Here is a 14,446-nt window from a genome sequence, read left to right as displayed (position 1 = left end):
AATTTGCTCTATTTTTTATCTAGTTGTCCTTTCTCTCTGCCTCTCTCTCTGTGTCTATGTGCGAAGTTCGGGATTTCTAATAACTTCTTTAGTTATGCTTTTACTATTTTCAGTATTAAGTGATTTTTGCTGGACAGTGTCTTCCGTCAACCCATACTCTAATGGCTGAAATAAATACAAGTTAAGTGACGTGATTTGCACGTGATTGCATTCAAGCGTAAAATTCCAGTCACAATTGTCACATTCTGCAGTGACTTCTGCTTGGAAGGCCGTGTGACCACTGAGACGCAAGCGATTGTAAATCACTGTGAGGTCTAAACCAGCCCTTAAACCCATACTTTCTTTCTGTTCTGCCAATTGTCAATATGAAATGTGAACAAATTTTAAAGTAAAACTACAGCTTATCACCACCCCATTTACTAAGGATAAAATAATGAAGAATGACGCTGTTCAATTATGGAAAATGTATATTACCAAACTAAGGAAAAAGTAAAAACATTTCAAAGAATTAACTCACATGATGTTACTCAGGCCCTGTCTCATCATAATGTAACAAAAGATGAATAAGCCAAAATACCCTTTTTTAGGTTAATGGCTGTAAAGTCCTTAGTAATATTGATGTTTTTTTTTTATTCTGATGTATCCAATCCTATTGGTGTAGGTATGAAATACCACAAATGCAATACCTTTTTCCTTGTCCTTGTCTTTGTGCAGTATTGTTATGAGAGCCCTGTTGGAGTTAATACCAAAATACGTTTAAAAAAAGCTATTTGACCTGCTTTTTTGGGTTTTAACACATTTCTGATGTATTAAGATTGTTTTTGTATTTCTCTGTCTTAGAGTTTGCACTATAGCTGATGATGAAACAGTTGCAACAGTTTTAATCGGTACTTTATGTCATAAAGGGTGCTGATCCCTGTCCTAAAGAAAGAATCACCTTCTATTGGGACATTCAGGATTTGTCCTTGTTGCTATTTAAAAAAACTTTCCATATGTCTTAAACAATGGCGAGACACCAGCAGCCAATGGGACAGGATTTTAGCACATTTGATGAGCAAGATCTGGTTGGGGACCAGCTCTTTCTGCTGCTCTTGATGCATCACGCTACGTACACGCCTGGCATTAATGAACGCGCTGAATGTGGTTTTCAAACGTGCTTTTAGAGTGTATGTTTACAGTGGACTGTTGCTACAGAATACTAGCGCATGTTCACCACCAACAGCTGGTGCAAGGCTTGATCCAAAAATGTTGAAGCAGTGCAATGCTGGTGAATCTTGCTTCAGGTTTGGTCTTTCACGTCTTTATTCCACCATATGTAAGACTTGGTGTCATTGAATTCCTGCCGGGTTAAAAGCGCAATTATTATTTTATCCTCCATGATCAATTTTCTAGTGTTTGGACATGAATTAAAAAGGATGCCATCCATATGCCACTATCAAATTCAAGTCTTTGCTTGGTCAAAGTTCAACTGGTTTTAATTTTCAATGCGTCCAATGACCTTGTGTTTAGTAAGTTGAGCCTGAAAACAGGCATAAAAACGTGCATAGCTATGTGTGAATGCAAGAGTTTTGAATGTGGAAGCCTGAATCGTGCATTTACCTGCGTTTACATGGACTTTTCATTGGAAGTGGTCACTCGAACAGGCTATTCCTAGCCCGGTGTGTATGTGGCATCATGACTGTGTGTTTTGGATCCATGCTCAATGTTCCAGATCAACACCCAACTCCCCTACAGTTCATTTCCTTGGCTAACTGCTGTCTTGTTAACTAAATCTGGATCACTAGCATTAAAACTCAGTCCCTGTCCAATTGGATCGGTTTCCATGTGCTTCCCTACCCTTTGCTTACCATCACCCATGCTTTTGTCCACACTATTTAACCTGACAGCAGGTTTCTGGCAGGAAGAGGCTGTTTGTAATGAAACAGATGCAGCTGAAGCTTAGTCATTGAAAGAGAAAAAAGAGAAAAGAAAAACATAATCGACAGTTGACCAACATTACATAGGAGTTCTTGACTAAGCAGCCACAGGTTGACGTCAGAAAACCTCTTCTACCATAAAAACATGTGGATTAGAGATATGGTGAATACAGTCTTAATATATTTGGATCCATTTACCTCTAAGTTGCTAATTCTAACTTATTAATGCAAGTTTTACACAAGTTTTTTTTATTTTTTTTGCCAGAGTTAGGGCTCACATAACCTCAATATGTTTAAGTATTTCAAAAATAATATTCTGCGGGTGAAATATATTGAGACAAACTTTGAAATGTCATCTATGAAGCTTTGTGCTGTGACTCATGGATGATTTGTTTCCTCTTAGGCAGTGAAATGAGATCATCTGACGCTCTTTTTCTTTTTTAAATTAAAGATTTCTCTAAAAGGCAGTGTCACATTTGTGACACTTCTGCAACAGGAGGCAGCAGCTCTGCCTTTTCTTGCTTTTCAGGCTTCAATTATTTTAAATGATCTTATTCATGAGTGTTATAAATGCTAGTTCTTCATCAATAGCAGTGTGTCAGTCCCAGAACTGCTCACTTCAAAACTCAGGACAAAAGGAGTCTCTGGACCAAAGCTGAAAATTAGACTCTGATGCATCATCAGATGCAAAGAAAAAAAAAGATATTTTTTTTAATTTACAACTGTGTCAAATTTTACATTTAAAGACCTTACATGGAAAAATGATGGTGGGGAAAGAAGGAAAAAACAAGCAGTCTTGCAGACTTTTAACCAACAGCTGGCCCATTTTTAAGCATTATAAAAACACAACATTTCTTCATTTCTGACATTGTCATAACTGTTTTGTTTGTTTGATTGTGTTTACCTGCTGAGATGGTCCAGACTGCCATGATCTTGATTCGAGCCTTGGTGTGGGAGTTGAAGCGGCTGTGGTGTATAGGGTTTCGTATGGCGATGTATCGATCCAGAGAAATGGCACACAGGTGCATGATGGATGCGGTGGAGAACAGGACGTCTAGGTAGATCCAGATGGGACAAAGGTCAGGAGGCAAGGGCCACCTGTAATCTGGACAGAGGAAGGGAGGGAACACAGAGAAAAAGAGCAGAAAACAAGTGTGATCAGTATCTCGGTCCTTCATCCAACAGTAGCTGGGATAGGCTCCAGCATCCTGATAACTCCAGAAAGGGATCAAGCGGTTTAAGAAAACGGATGGATGAAAGGATGGATGGATGGATGGATGAATACTGTAGGGCTCTGTGTTTTAGCAACTGTCTAAAAGAGATGAATTTATTAATAAATAGAAGCAAAGAAAGTAGAGGAATTTGGTTCTGCAAGTCTCAGGGTGTTCATGAAATCATAATGCTCTTTTTGCATCTTTAGTGATTTTGAAAACAGAGTCCTGAAATTTTTTTGTCTTTGTGCTTCTTTGGAGTTCCACTTTAGAGATATATATATATCTCTAAAGTGGAACTCCAAAGAAGCAGATATATATAGCTCTGTTGGTAAGGTGCGGGACTGGCAAGCAGGAAACCACGATTGGACAACCACCGGCGGAATGAACAATCATTGATAATGGGGCAATTACCATATCATCGGTGAGCAATTAACATAACCCAGTGAGGGTCATTGGGCAAGGCCTTTAACACTACTGCCTACCTCATAAACCCATGAGAGACATTGAATTACATGTCATGCCAGCTCAGACGTCGCCCGGCCAAACAAGGTCTGCTCTCAGGTGCTGGGAGCATACTGATGGAAAGTGGGCTACTGGAACAAAACGGAAATTGACTAGATGTGAGAACAAGGTTCTGTTGGAATGCTACTGAAGCAATCCCACAGAAACTCCAATCACAACTTGAGATTGAAGTGGCAAAACACAATTGCAATGCCACGGGAGAGCCAGAACACCAGGTCAGAGAGGAGGCTATACCACACTCCCACCTTGAACTCAAGCCCCAACAAACAATAGATATGCTGAGCGAGGCAGCAACTGACCTGAAAGACAACATCATGTGTGCCAGATGTCCATACATGAAGCACTGGACACTGCCAAAACAAAGGCTCCTGGCCTTTACCAGCCACCTAAAGAAGTACACAAGAGACAATGAAGCCAGACGGATAAACAGGCTGTTCGCAACTCAACTCAACTCAACTCAACATACACTCAACATACACTTTTGCAAGTTGAGTTGCGAACAGCAAGTCAGTAACAGGGTCAAAGCAACAGAACAGACCCACCAAGGCTGGAAACCGAACGGTACTGGAAAAGTATATGGGAGAACGAGACAGCAAATAACAGCAATGGCCAGTGGCTGGTGTCTCTGAGGAAAGAACATAGTAATCTCCCTGAACAGAATCCAGTAACCATCACAGTGGCAGACATCCAAGAAAGAGTCTCATGAGCGCCTGGCAGCACAAATGAACCAGCTGCTAAGAGATGGGACTCCTCCGAATAGCTGACAGAAGGGGGAATGATCCTGCTCCAGAAGGATACCTCAAAGGGTGCAGTCCCATCCAACTACTGGCCAATAACCTGTCTCTCCACAACATGGAAGCTCATGTCAGGCATCATTGCAACCAAGATAAATTGGCACATGGATCAATACATGAGCAACACACAGAAGGGCATTGGTAGAGACTCCAGAGGAGCAAAACACCAAATCCTGGTTGACAGAACAGTTACTCAAGACTGCAAGTCACGACACACCAACCCGTGCACAACTTGGATTGATTACAAAAAGGCCTATGACGCAATGCCACACACGTGGATCACTGAATGCTTGGAGCTATACAAAATCAACAAGACTCAAAGAACCATCATAGGAAACTCGATGAAGCTGTGAAAAACCACAGTTGAAGCCAACGGCAAGCCACTTGTCAAAGTGTCCATCAAATGTGGGATATACCAAGGCGATGGTGATATGAAGATAAGAGGATTTAAGGATCAACAGGTGTTTGAATAATTCCAAATACATGTGTGAACTTGATTGTGGTGAAATAATCAAAGCTATTTTAATTACAACCAATGAGTATTACATTGTAATGTGCAATAATGATTACTGAAATGTTTAAATTACAATCAATAAGCTATTGATTTTGTTTACTTGATCTGCAATGTGTAGCAATAATTACTGGTTTAATGTTATCATGTGTTCTAATGATAATCAATTATTATTACATATCGGTACCGATACTGTTTACTGAAACCATGAATGAATGTTTTTTGAAGATCATTAATCATTACTAGGCACTGGATTTTGTTACTTCAAGAGAATCTATCTGATCAGAACCGGATTTAAAACACTATAAAACTATCAAATAAATGAACTCAGTAGGGGTGGGATTATATATATATATATATAAGCTTGCTGCTTCCCACTCCTTTTCAAGCAATAAATCAAGCTCTACTTATACTTCAGTTAATGATCACTGTATTTAATTAAGCAAATGTTATTTAAGTGACATTTTTGTTTTATTTCTGTCTTTTTAATCTATGCATTTCATTATTTCTGTAATGAGTTTGATAAATATGTGTAAATTCTTTATTGCTTTGACTACAATGCTTGAAATAAATCAATAAAATCAAAATCAAAAATCAAAATCAAATGCTCTGTCCCAGCTGCTGTTTTTTCATATGTCTAAACCCCCTCAGCCAAATGATCAACAAGACTGGCTATGGATATCGACTCAGAAATGGGGCAATTTTTATTCACCTCCTCTACATGGATGACATCAAACTATATGCTAAGAGCAAGTGTGCCATTGACTCCCTGATCCACACCACCAGGATCTACAGTACTGACATTGGGATGTCATTCGGGCTCTGGAAATGTAGCCAGGTGGTGACAAAGAGAGGCAAGGTAGTCCACACAGGAGGGATCTCACTCCCAGAAGGCACAATAGCAGACATTGAGGACAGTTACAAGTACCGTAATTTCCGGACTACAAGCCGCTACTTTTTTCCTGCGCTTACAGTCCTGCGGCTTAATCAGTGACACGGCTAATTATTGGATTTTATTGGCGGCCGACGTGTGCGTATTTTTGGACACAGTGAATGGTTTGAATTCTCTAACATCAAACACAAGTCATTTGTTTTTCAACACACCTCTAAGCAGCCAAACAGCATGGACCTGACTTCAGGTCTTAGACACTTCAGTCATGGTTCAACAAAACGAAACACGCATGTCCAGCCGCATCCCAGAATCCTTTGGTGCCATTAGACCCAACGTGCACGTGATCGCCGCTACAATATGATGAAGCTTTCAAGTTAAAAGCAATCGTTAAAAGCAGCGTGAAAAAATCACCAACGGGTTTGGAAAAGCCGGTCAGCTGCGTGACGGAGAGAACAGCGCATGCTCAGGAGTGCATTTACCTCTGAGTCATAGTGACTCGGCTGGCTTCACGTAAATATGTGGCAATAATATCAGCCTTTATTTTGTCGGGACACGACTGGAAACACAAATTGACGTGGTCGTGTTAACGGTTTCTAAGGACTGAGCAGAGATTTGCATTGAAACGCTCACAGCCTCCGTGTGAGCTGGAGACTGCGTGTCGTGTGAGCTGCGGGGCCGATGGCAGTCTGAAGGCTCCCACACGTAACAACGCATCCGCCCCTCATACACAAAACGTACAGTATTAAGCCCGATTGCTCTGCACAGACACGATTTGCTCCGTCCACCGGCGCAATGGGGACGAAGCGCTCCTCCCTGTAGCCGCGCTGGCCAGAGCTGTCGGAGTAGATAGGAAGGGGAGACAAGGAGCGCGCGGGAGCGCGGAGGCGTCGAGCCATTCTGCAGGCTGCAGCCAGGGCTTCTCGAGGCGTCCGCGGAGCAAGTGTTTGTTGTGGAAGGAAACTTCTGACCCACGCGCCGCGAGGAGGCGCGCGTATCGCGCTGAGGAGCGCTTTTCAGTCGTCGCTGCTTTATTTTACTAGCGTGTTTTTTAAACAGCCCTGTTACTCCCATAACGCTGCCGCGACACAAGCGGAAGGAGAGCTTTACCCGTTCACCCCTCCATGCACTGCTGCTCATTCTTAAACACGTACAACAGAATGGCGAGCCGGGCGTTGGCCCCGCCTTTAGCCCCTAAGACTCATGGGAAATGGGGGATCGGGGATGTAAATTTCCTCATCATAACTGAGGGATGTAATGTTGATTATATGGTTACTGTTTGTAATTTTATGTGTGATACCTAGATTGTCAATAAATTAAAAAAAAGAATAAAAATAAAAACCATAACTGAGGAACTTGTGAACAGAATAGACGTGCATACTGTTTGGCAGATGCAGATAAACTCAAAGACATGAGCCTGAGGCAAAAATGACTCCACCCACTGTGTGCTAATAAATCACACTTACACTCTGAGTCAGGAAGTGATCCGTCAGGATGACAATGTTGCCTAATTCATGAGGCTTGTACCCCGACGCGGCTTGTGTATGTATAAAATTAGTTAAACACGTGAAAATGGGTGGGTGCGGCTAATAATCGGGAGCGCTTTGTAGTCCGGAATTTACGGTACCTTGAAATTCCGCAGGTAAATGGCAACCTGGAGCAGACAACAAGGAGAGCTGCAACAGCTAAATACCTCAAACTAGTAAGGCAAGTCCTGAGAAGCCAGCTCAATGGGCAATAAACAGCTACGCACTGCTGGTTATTAGATACCCTGCAGGAATAATAAGACGGCCAAAAGAAGAGATATAGACCACAGATGTTAAAGGCTCCTCACCGTACATGGAGGGTTCCATCACAAATTCAGCACCCTGAGACTGTATGCTAGCTGCAAGAAAGGAGGCAGAGGACTAGTGAGCATGGAAGCTTCTACCCTGGATGAAACATCCAAGATCCACAGAGCAGATCCACATGGGAAGACAAACCCCTGCATGGAATGTACCACCGGACCATAACTGAAGTGGCTGATATCAAGAAGTCCTACCAATGGCTAGAAAAGGCTGGCCTACAGGACAGCACTGAAGCACTCATCCTGGCAGCTCAGGAACAAGCCCTGAGCACCACAACGATAGAGGCTCAGATCTGCCACATCAGAGAAGACCCAAGGTGTAGGTTATGCAAAGAGGCGCCTGAAACAATCCAGCACTATAGCAAATATTTCCGCTTGTACATAGGGAAGGTTTTAACAATTAATCAAAATCAAAACAAAGTCTGTGGAAATGCAGTGTGGAATAAATACAGTAGTTTCTGTGGTGTTGGTGATGACATTGAAAAGCTTTTAGCTACGAAGAACGTCTCCTCAAATTAAATTTAAGATCTGCTTCAGTCAATTGAAATATTTTTTTTAGTTTATCCAATCTCTTACAAACTGGCTTTGGCCACAGCATATCACATGACTTTGTTGAGCATCAGTCTGAAGCAAACAAGAAAGTGCTCAGTTATGAACAAGCAAAAGATTTTAATTAATGGTGTAACTAAACTTCTTCAGAAAAAAACTTGAACCCTAAGGATCTTGCTAAATGTCAACAGTATATCTTTCTACACACCGACATAACCAGCTTGTTTCCCTTCGGCTTGTTTCTGGGATGCACGTTTTGATTTTGCTCCAATTTTAGGAAAACCCACACAACACGATGGCAGCTCAGCAGCACATAGCAGTTTAGTAAAATCTGTGCTGAATTCTTATGATGTACTTACATTGAACGCCATTTTCAGGTCAAATTTATGTCCGCCACCTCTCTTATGACTTGCGTCAAACTCGCTGGCGGATGCTTGTCCCAAAAATGAGTTCATAAACCTGAATCTCCCACTGCATGTGGGAGGAGCTATTGCCTCCTCATCGACTGTATATTTGTTGTGTTATTGGGAGATCAGGTTTATTTATTTTGCAAATATCTACAAAAGCATCAGTAAACATGTCTCCATGTCTGGATTATGAGATCATCCAGAGAAACCTTCGCATCCCTGCTACACAAATTGGTGACAAATTGCATTTGGTGATAAAGTACATTGTCAAGAAGTTGACTTTTTCATGTGAAGACATGAAAACATGTGAAGACATGACAGAGACATGTGTTATTCCCAATATATCATTCAGCAGTGGATGCAGTTTAATTTAAATTGATTAGAAAAAATTCTCAACAATTTTCCTTTTAATCATCAAAGTTTTTTCCACTGCTGAATACAAAGAACCCTTTTATCATAAAAGCTTCAGCTTGGTTATGGTGGAGGCTTTTAAGTAGTTGTTGAATGTTGGCTGCCTCTGAAAAAGCTAATTCCATAGTAACCACACAGTGATAAATGGAATGAGTCATACAAAGCCAAGATGTCAAACCCACCTTGAACATGCTCCAAATACAGCCACCACGGATGGCGCTGCAGGTGCTGCAGCTTCAGACGCTCATCTACACACATATCTTCACATCTTTCACACAGAGCATGCTCCCCTGTGCAGCCGTCTCTAAATATAGTCATTTAAATGTGTCTGCAAGCCACTCTGGGGCTAAAGGAGACATAACACAATACACTAAATATTCATGAGCATGGAGACAGCTTTCTGTACAACATACATCGAGGTGGCTCATTTTTAGAGGCTGATTTCACAAAGGCAGTGCAAACTGCATTATGCAAAAGGTGAACAGCCTCAATGACAAATCAGGAAAAGCGAATCAGGCAGTGAACAGCAGAAAGTAAAGACAGAGAAAGCAGCCTGAGGAAAAACGCTCTTGGTAGTGTAGAAATGTTTAGGACACCAGCCTATGACCACATAAACCTTTGTTTTTGTGTATATTTCAGTCAAAAAATTGTAAGATCTTAAACAGAAAAGAGACGGATAACAAAACTTGAATGACAATTTTAAAGAAAGAAGACTTTAGGTCCAGACGTCATGATTTAACTTAAATAAAATGTCTCCTGGATTGATGAGAATTTTCATCACATAAAATCAAGAAGTGTATTTAGACAACATTATAATTTTACATTAAGAATAAAAATGTTTTGCTACTTTACAGGTTTTTTTTCTTCATTTTATTTATTTATTTTTTTACTACAAAGTTTTAGCGCCAGTTTCTGAACAATCTTTTTTTTTTTTTTAAATTACGCCTTTAAAGTAAATGTTCGGAGAAAAAAAGTCCATCCATCCATCTTCATCAGCTTATCCGGTACCGGGTCGGGGGGGGGCAGCAGTCTAAGCAGAGATGCCAACACTACCCTCACCCAAGCCACTTCCTCCAGCTCCTCTGGGGGGACCCGAGGCGTTCCCAGGCCAGCCGACAGACATAGTCTCTCCAATGTGTCTTTCCCGGGGCCTCCGCCCGGGGCCCTGGAACACCTCTCCAGGGAGGCGTCCAGGAGGCATCAGGACAAGATGCCCAAACCACCTCAACTGGCTCCTTTCGATGTAGAGGAGAAGCAGTTCTACTCCGAGCTCTCTGCAGATGAGCTTCTCACCCTATCTCTAAGGGAGCACTCAGCGACTCGAAGGAGGAAGCTCATTTCAGCTGCTTGTATTCAGGACCTCGTTTTTTCGGTCTTGACCCATAGCTCATGACCATAGGTGAGTATTAGAATGAAGATCGACCAGTAAATTAAGAGCTTTGCTTTTGGGCTCAGCTCTCTCTTTACCACTATGGACCGATATAGCGACCGCATGACTATGGACGCCGCTCCGATCCGCCTGTCAATCCCATGCTCCGGTCTTCCCTCACTCGTGAATAAGACCCCAAGATATTTAAATTCCTCCACCTGGGGCAAGGACACTCCTCCCACCGAGAGGTGGCAAACTACCTTTCTCCGGTCGAGAACCATGGCCTCAAATTCAGCTGTGCTGACCCTCATCCCAGCCGCTTCAAACTCGGCCGCAAACCGCCCCAATGCATGCTGGAGGTCCGAGCTCAATGAAGCCAACAGGGCAACGTTATTTGCAAAGAGCAGAGAGGAAATCCTGTGATCCCCAAACCAGACCCCCTCCGGTCCCTGGCTGCGCCTAGAAATTCTGTCCATAAAAACTATGAACAGAACCGGTGATAAAAAGCATCCCTGCCGGAGTCCAACGTGGACCGGGAACAGGTCTGACTTACAGCGAACCAAGCTCTTACTCGTACTAGAAAAAAAGTCCTGACTGTTAAATCACGAGAATAAAGCCGTAATTTACATCTTTAAATCTCATACATTTACGAGACACCAAAGTTTTCTGTTTATCCCAGTTGAGCTTGAAAATGAAAGATGTGGAGCTATTTGTGAAACTTTATTTCCAGATTTGGTTTTGAAAACAAAGAAATTCCCATTTATAAATATTACTTAATAATTACATAATAAAAATCAAATTATTGTTAGTCCAGGGTTTGGTGTCAGTAAAGTGGAGTTTCATATGTAAAATCGAAAGCGCAGGGAGACAAGTTTGGGTGTAGATGACCGCTGCTTTATTCATCCATGTTCAATCGCATAACAAGAAGTCTTTTTGTCACCTTACGTCATGAACCTATCCTGCGCACAACACCAAAGTGGAAGGAAAACTGAGTTTCATACGCCCCTTCCTCCAGATGAAACGTCATCCTTCAACATAAAAAACAAGATAGATAAATGAAAATAGTCTGTTATTTCAGCATAAGAAGTTTGAAAATGCCAAAAGGGGGCTTCCTCAGACGGAAGCATCACACAGTCTTGGAGATCGTGTCTTTGGTGAAGGAAGAAAGGCTTCATCAACGGGCTGCAGAGATCCGGCAAGCCACCTATCTCCTTCATTTTCTAAGAACTGTTTTTGGATATTGAGTGCTAACGATTTCTCACTCGCTCTGTATAGAAGTAAAAATCAACAAGGTCATAAAGTTTTAAAAGACTTGATTGATAAAATAAATTGTTCGTATGATCAAGATAAAAATGCTGATGGCTCGTTTTTTAAGTAAAAAGAGAGGATGTCTTGAGCTCTTATATTTTCCCCTCAAATTTCTATACAGTAGGATATTAAGGATATATTAAGGAGGATATATTAAGGAACAGTATAATAAATGTCTACTGTTCTCTATATCTCTATTCTAATATATGTTTAGATTTATTTATGATTGAAATACTTTTTGAGACTTTAGTTTGTATGTGTTTGATATGAGGCTTCCAACTTAGTTTGTCATCAATAACAAACCCTAAGAATTTGATTTCTGTGACACTACAGACATTATTTATTGTAATTGAAAGCTCTGTATTGGCTTTGTAGTTACCAAAAAAACATCACTTTGGTTTAATGTAGGTTCAAAGATAATTTGTTGTACTCCATCCATGACTTTATTTTGTTTAACTCTGTGTTCACCACATTGATAAGTTCCTTGTGATTGTCTGTAGAATAGAACATACGTGTTTCATCAGCAACTAATGAGTTTTAAAAGTTTTGAAACATTGAATATATCATTTGTGCAGGTATTGAATAACAGTGGACGATGGGACACCATAACTAATCTCTTTAGTTATTAATGTAAATTAATCAATCCTGACAAATTGTTTTCTTCCCGTTAAATAGCTTTTGACCCAAGTTAGCACTAGTCCTCGTATCCGATACACTTCCAGTTTGTCAAGTAGAATATCATGATTGAGAGTGTCAAATGCTTTTTTTAAGTCAATGAAAATTCCAGCTGCATATTTCTTTTTGTCCAGAGTTTTTGTAATTTCCTCCACAGCATCAATGATAGCACATGAGGTTGATCTGTTTTCTCTAAAACCATATTGGTTTTTATTTATAATGTTATATTTATCAATAAATGTAACTAAGTTATCATTGAATATTTTTTCTAAAATCTTTGAAAACTGTGGAACCAGAGAAACAGGTATATAGTTAGTAAAGGTGTTTGTTTCCACTCTTGTAGATAGAAATCACTTTTGATATTTTCATTTGGTTTGGCAATCTCCCAGTTTGTAATAAGTTACGTATGTAAGTTAGAGGCTTAAAGATAATAATGATGACCTTTTTCACCACTGTCATATCTATATTCTCACAATCTTTTGAGTTTTTATCCTTGAATTTATTTACAATTGATATCAGCTCATTTTCGTTCAATTCAGAGAGAAGGATTGAGTGTGGGATCCTTTCAATGGGTGGATTATTGTCTTTGCTGGTTCAGCATTTTGGAATTTCCGCTGCCAACTCTGGACCCACGTTTACATAATACTTATTAAGGCCGTTTGCTGCTTCACTGATGTTGTAGCTTTTCATTTCTTAACCTTTTATAGACTGGTTCTTTTATCATTTTCTTTGTCTTTACATTGATGTCAAATAGTGCAAAAACTCGTAAATGATCAGTTATGTCACATGTCAGTCTAGTCATATGAGTGCATTCTATTATATTTGTAAAAATATTATCAATAAGAGTAGCACTTTGAGAAGTGATTCTGCTGGGTCTTGTTATGGTTGGATATAAACTCATATCATACATTTTGCTGACAAAGTTGTCCGTTGCTTTATGTTTGCTGGGGTTTATCTATATATCTATATTGGGGCGGTTATCTATACTTATCTATATGTGTTCTCTTTGATAAAATTGTTTAACTTTTTTCTCTTTATAAATCTGAATTCTTTGCTGTGTTTTTTGGAGGTTGTTCTTTTCTTTGTAGCATGTTAAGTATTTACTGTACAGTATATTCACACGAAATGCTGAGTAAACTGTCCTTTTCTGTTACAGCCATCCCTTTGTGATAGCTTGAGCTGCTTTTTAGTATCCATTGACATTTCAATCCCATCTCCTCTTACTATTCTCCTGTGATGGTCTTATCATGAACCTCAGAGATGATAAACTGGCGTCAACACACTGGCATTACAGAGGTCGCTGACCTCACAGGTCACCTTCATTCTTGTAGAGGAAACCACTGAGGCCTCTCTCCATCTACTTTCCTGTTCCATCCTTATATTTCCATTTTAACTGTATCAACAGGTGCAAAAAGTCATTGCAGCTTTACTTTAGCCTATTAAAGATGAACACATTTTGCACACACTGATGATTTGCCAAGGGCAGTGGATTAAGGGATTAATTCCAAACATTTCAACAGGCGCTCCAACTCCTGAGCCAAAGACGAAGACAATTATGGAAGAAAATCCACAAATGCAGCAAAAGGTGGAAAAGTTTGAGGCTTTTAGTCTTTTGATGCGCAGCATTATAAATTAGTGCCACATGTTCTCATCTTACACATCAGAACACAGAGTTACCCGAGTTCCCATGGCATTGTTACACAAAGTTTATCACAAGGAATGTTGCTCACAGGACTTTACTTGGCAATATCTGAATGTGGAGCATCTCCCTCACTACTGCCATCAACCATAAGCAGCAGCCAGCTAATCAAACAGAAGCCACAACAATAACAAAGACCTCATGTTAGCATCCAATATCTGTTCCATTTTTTACTGCTAATTAACTGAGAAACAAGGTAAGGACTCGACACAGAAGTCACAAAGTTAGCCGAGGTGTAAAATGAATCCCTGTTGGAGAAATTTCTTTTCATGATGAGATTTCTGTTTCCCCGCGATCAATCAAAAGAGTGTCGACAAAAATAGATCCCTGGTTGAG

At 40.5% G+C, this 14,446-nt stretch overlaps 1 protein-coding gene across 1 annotated transcript in view; it reads right to left on the bottom strand.

Annotated features, from left to right (window-relative positions):
• Nucleotides 1–14,446, bottom strand: part of htr2a (5-hydroxytryptamine receptor 2A) — a 179,592-nt gene that overhangs the window by 59,864 nt on the left and 105,282 nt on the right. The window contains exon 2 of the mRNA XM_004081654.4: nucleotides 2,821–3,021. Coding sequence (XP_004081702.1) covers nucleotides 2,821–3,021 — 201 coding nt within the window. The remainder of the gene's footprint in view (nucleotides 1–2,820; nucleotides 3,022–14,446) is intronic.

This window comes from Oryzias latipes, chromosome 21, assembly GCF_002234675.1.
Source record: "Oryzias latipes chromosome 21, ASM223467v1".
NCBI lineage: Eukaryota > Metazoa > Chordata > Actinopteri > Beloniformes > Adrianichthyidae > Oryzias > Oryzias latipes.
The sequence above is the reverse complement of the archived record's forward strand: the minus strand, read 5'-3'. Positions and strand labels throughout refer to the sequence as shown.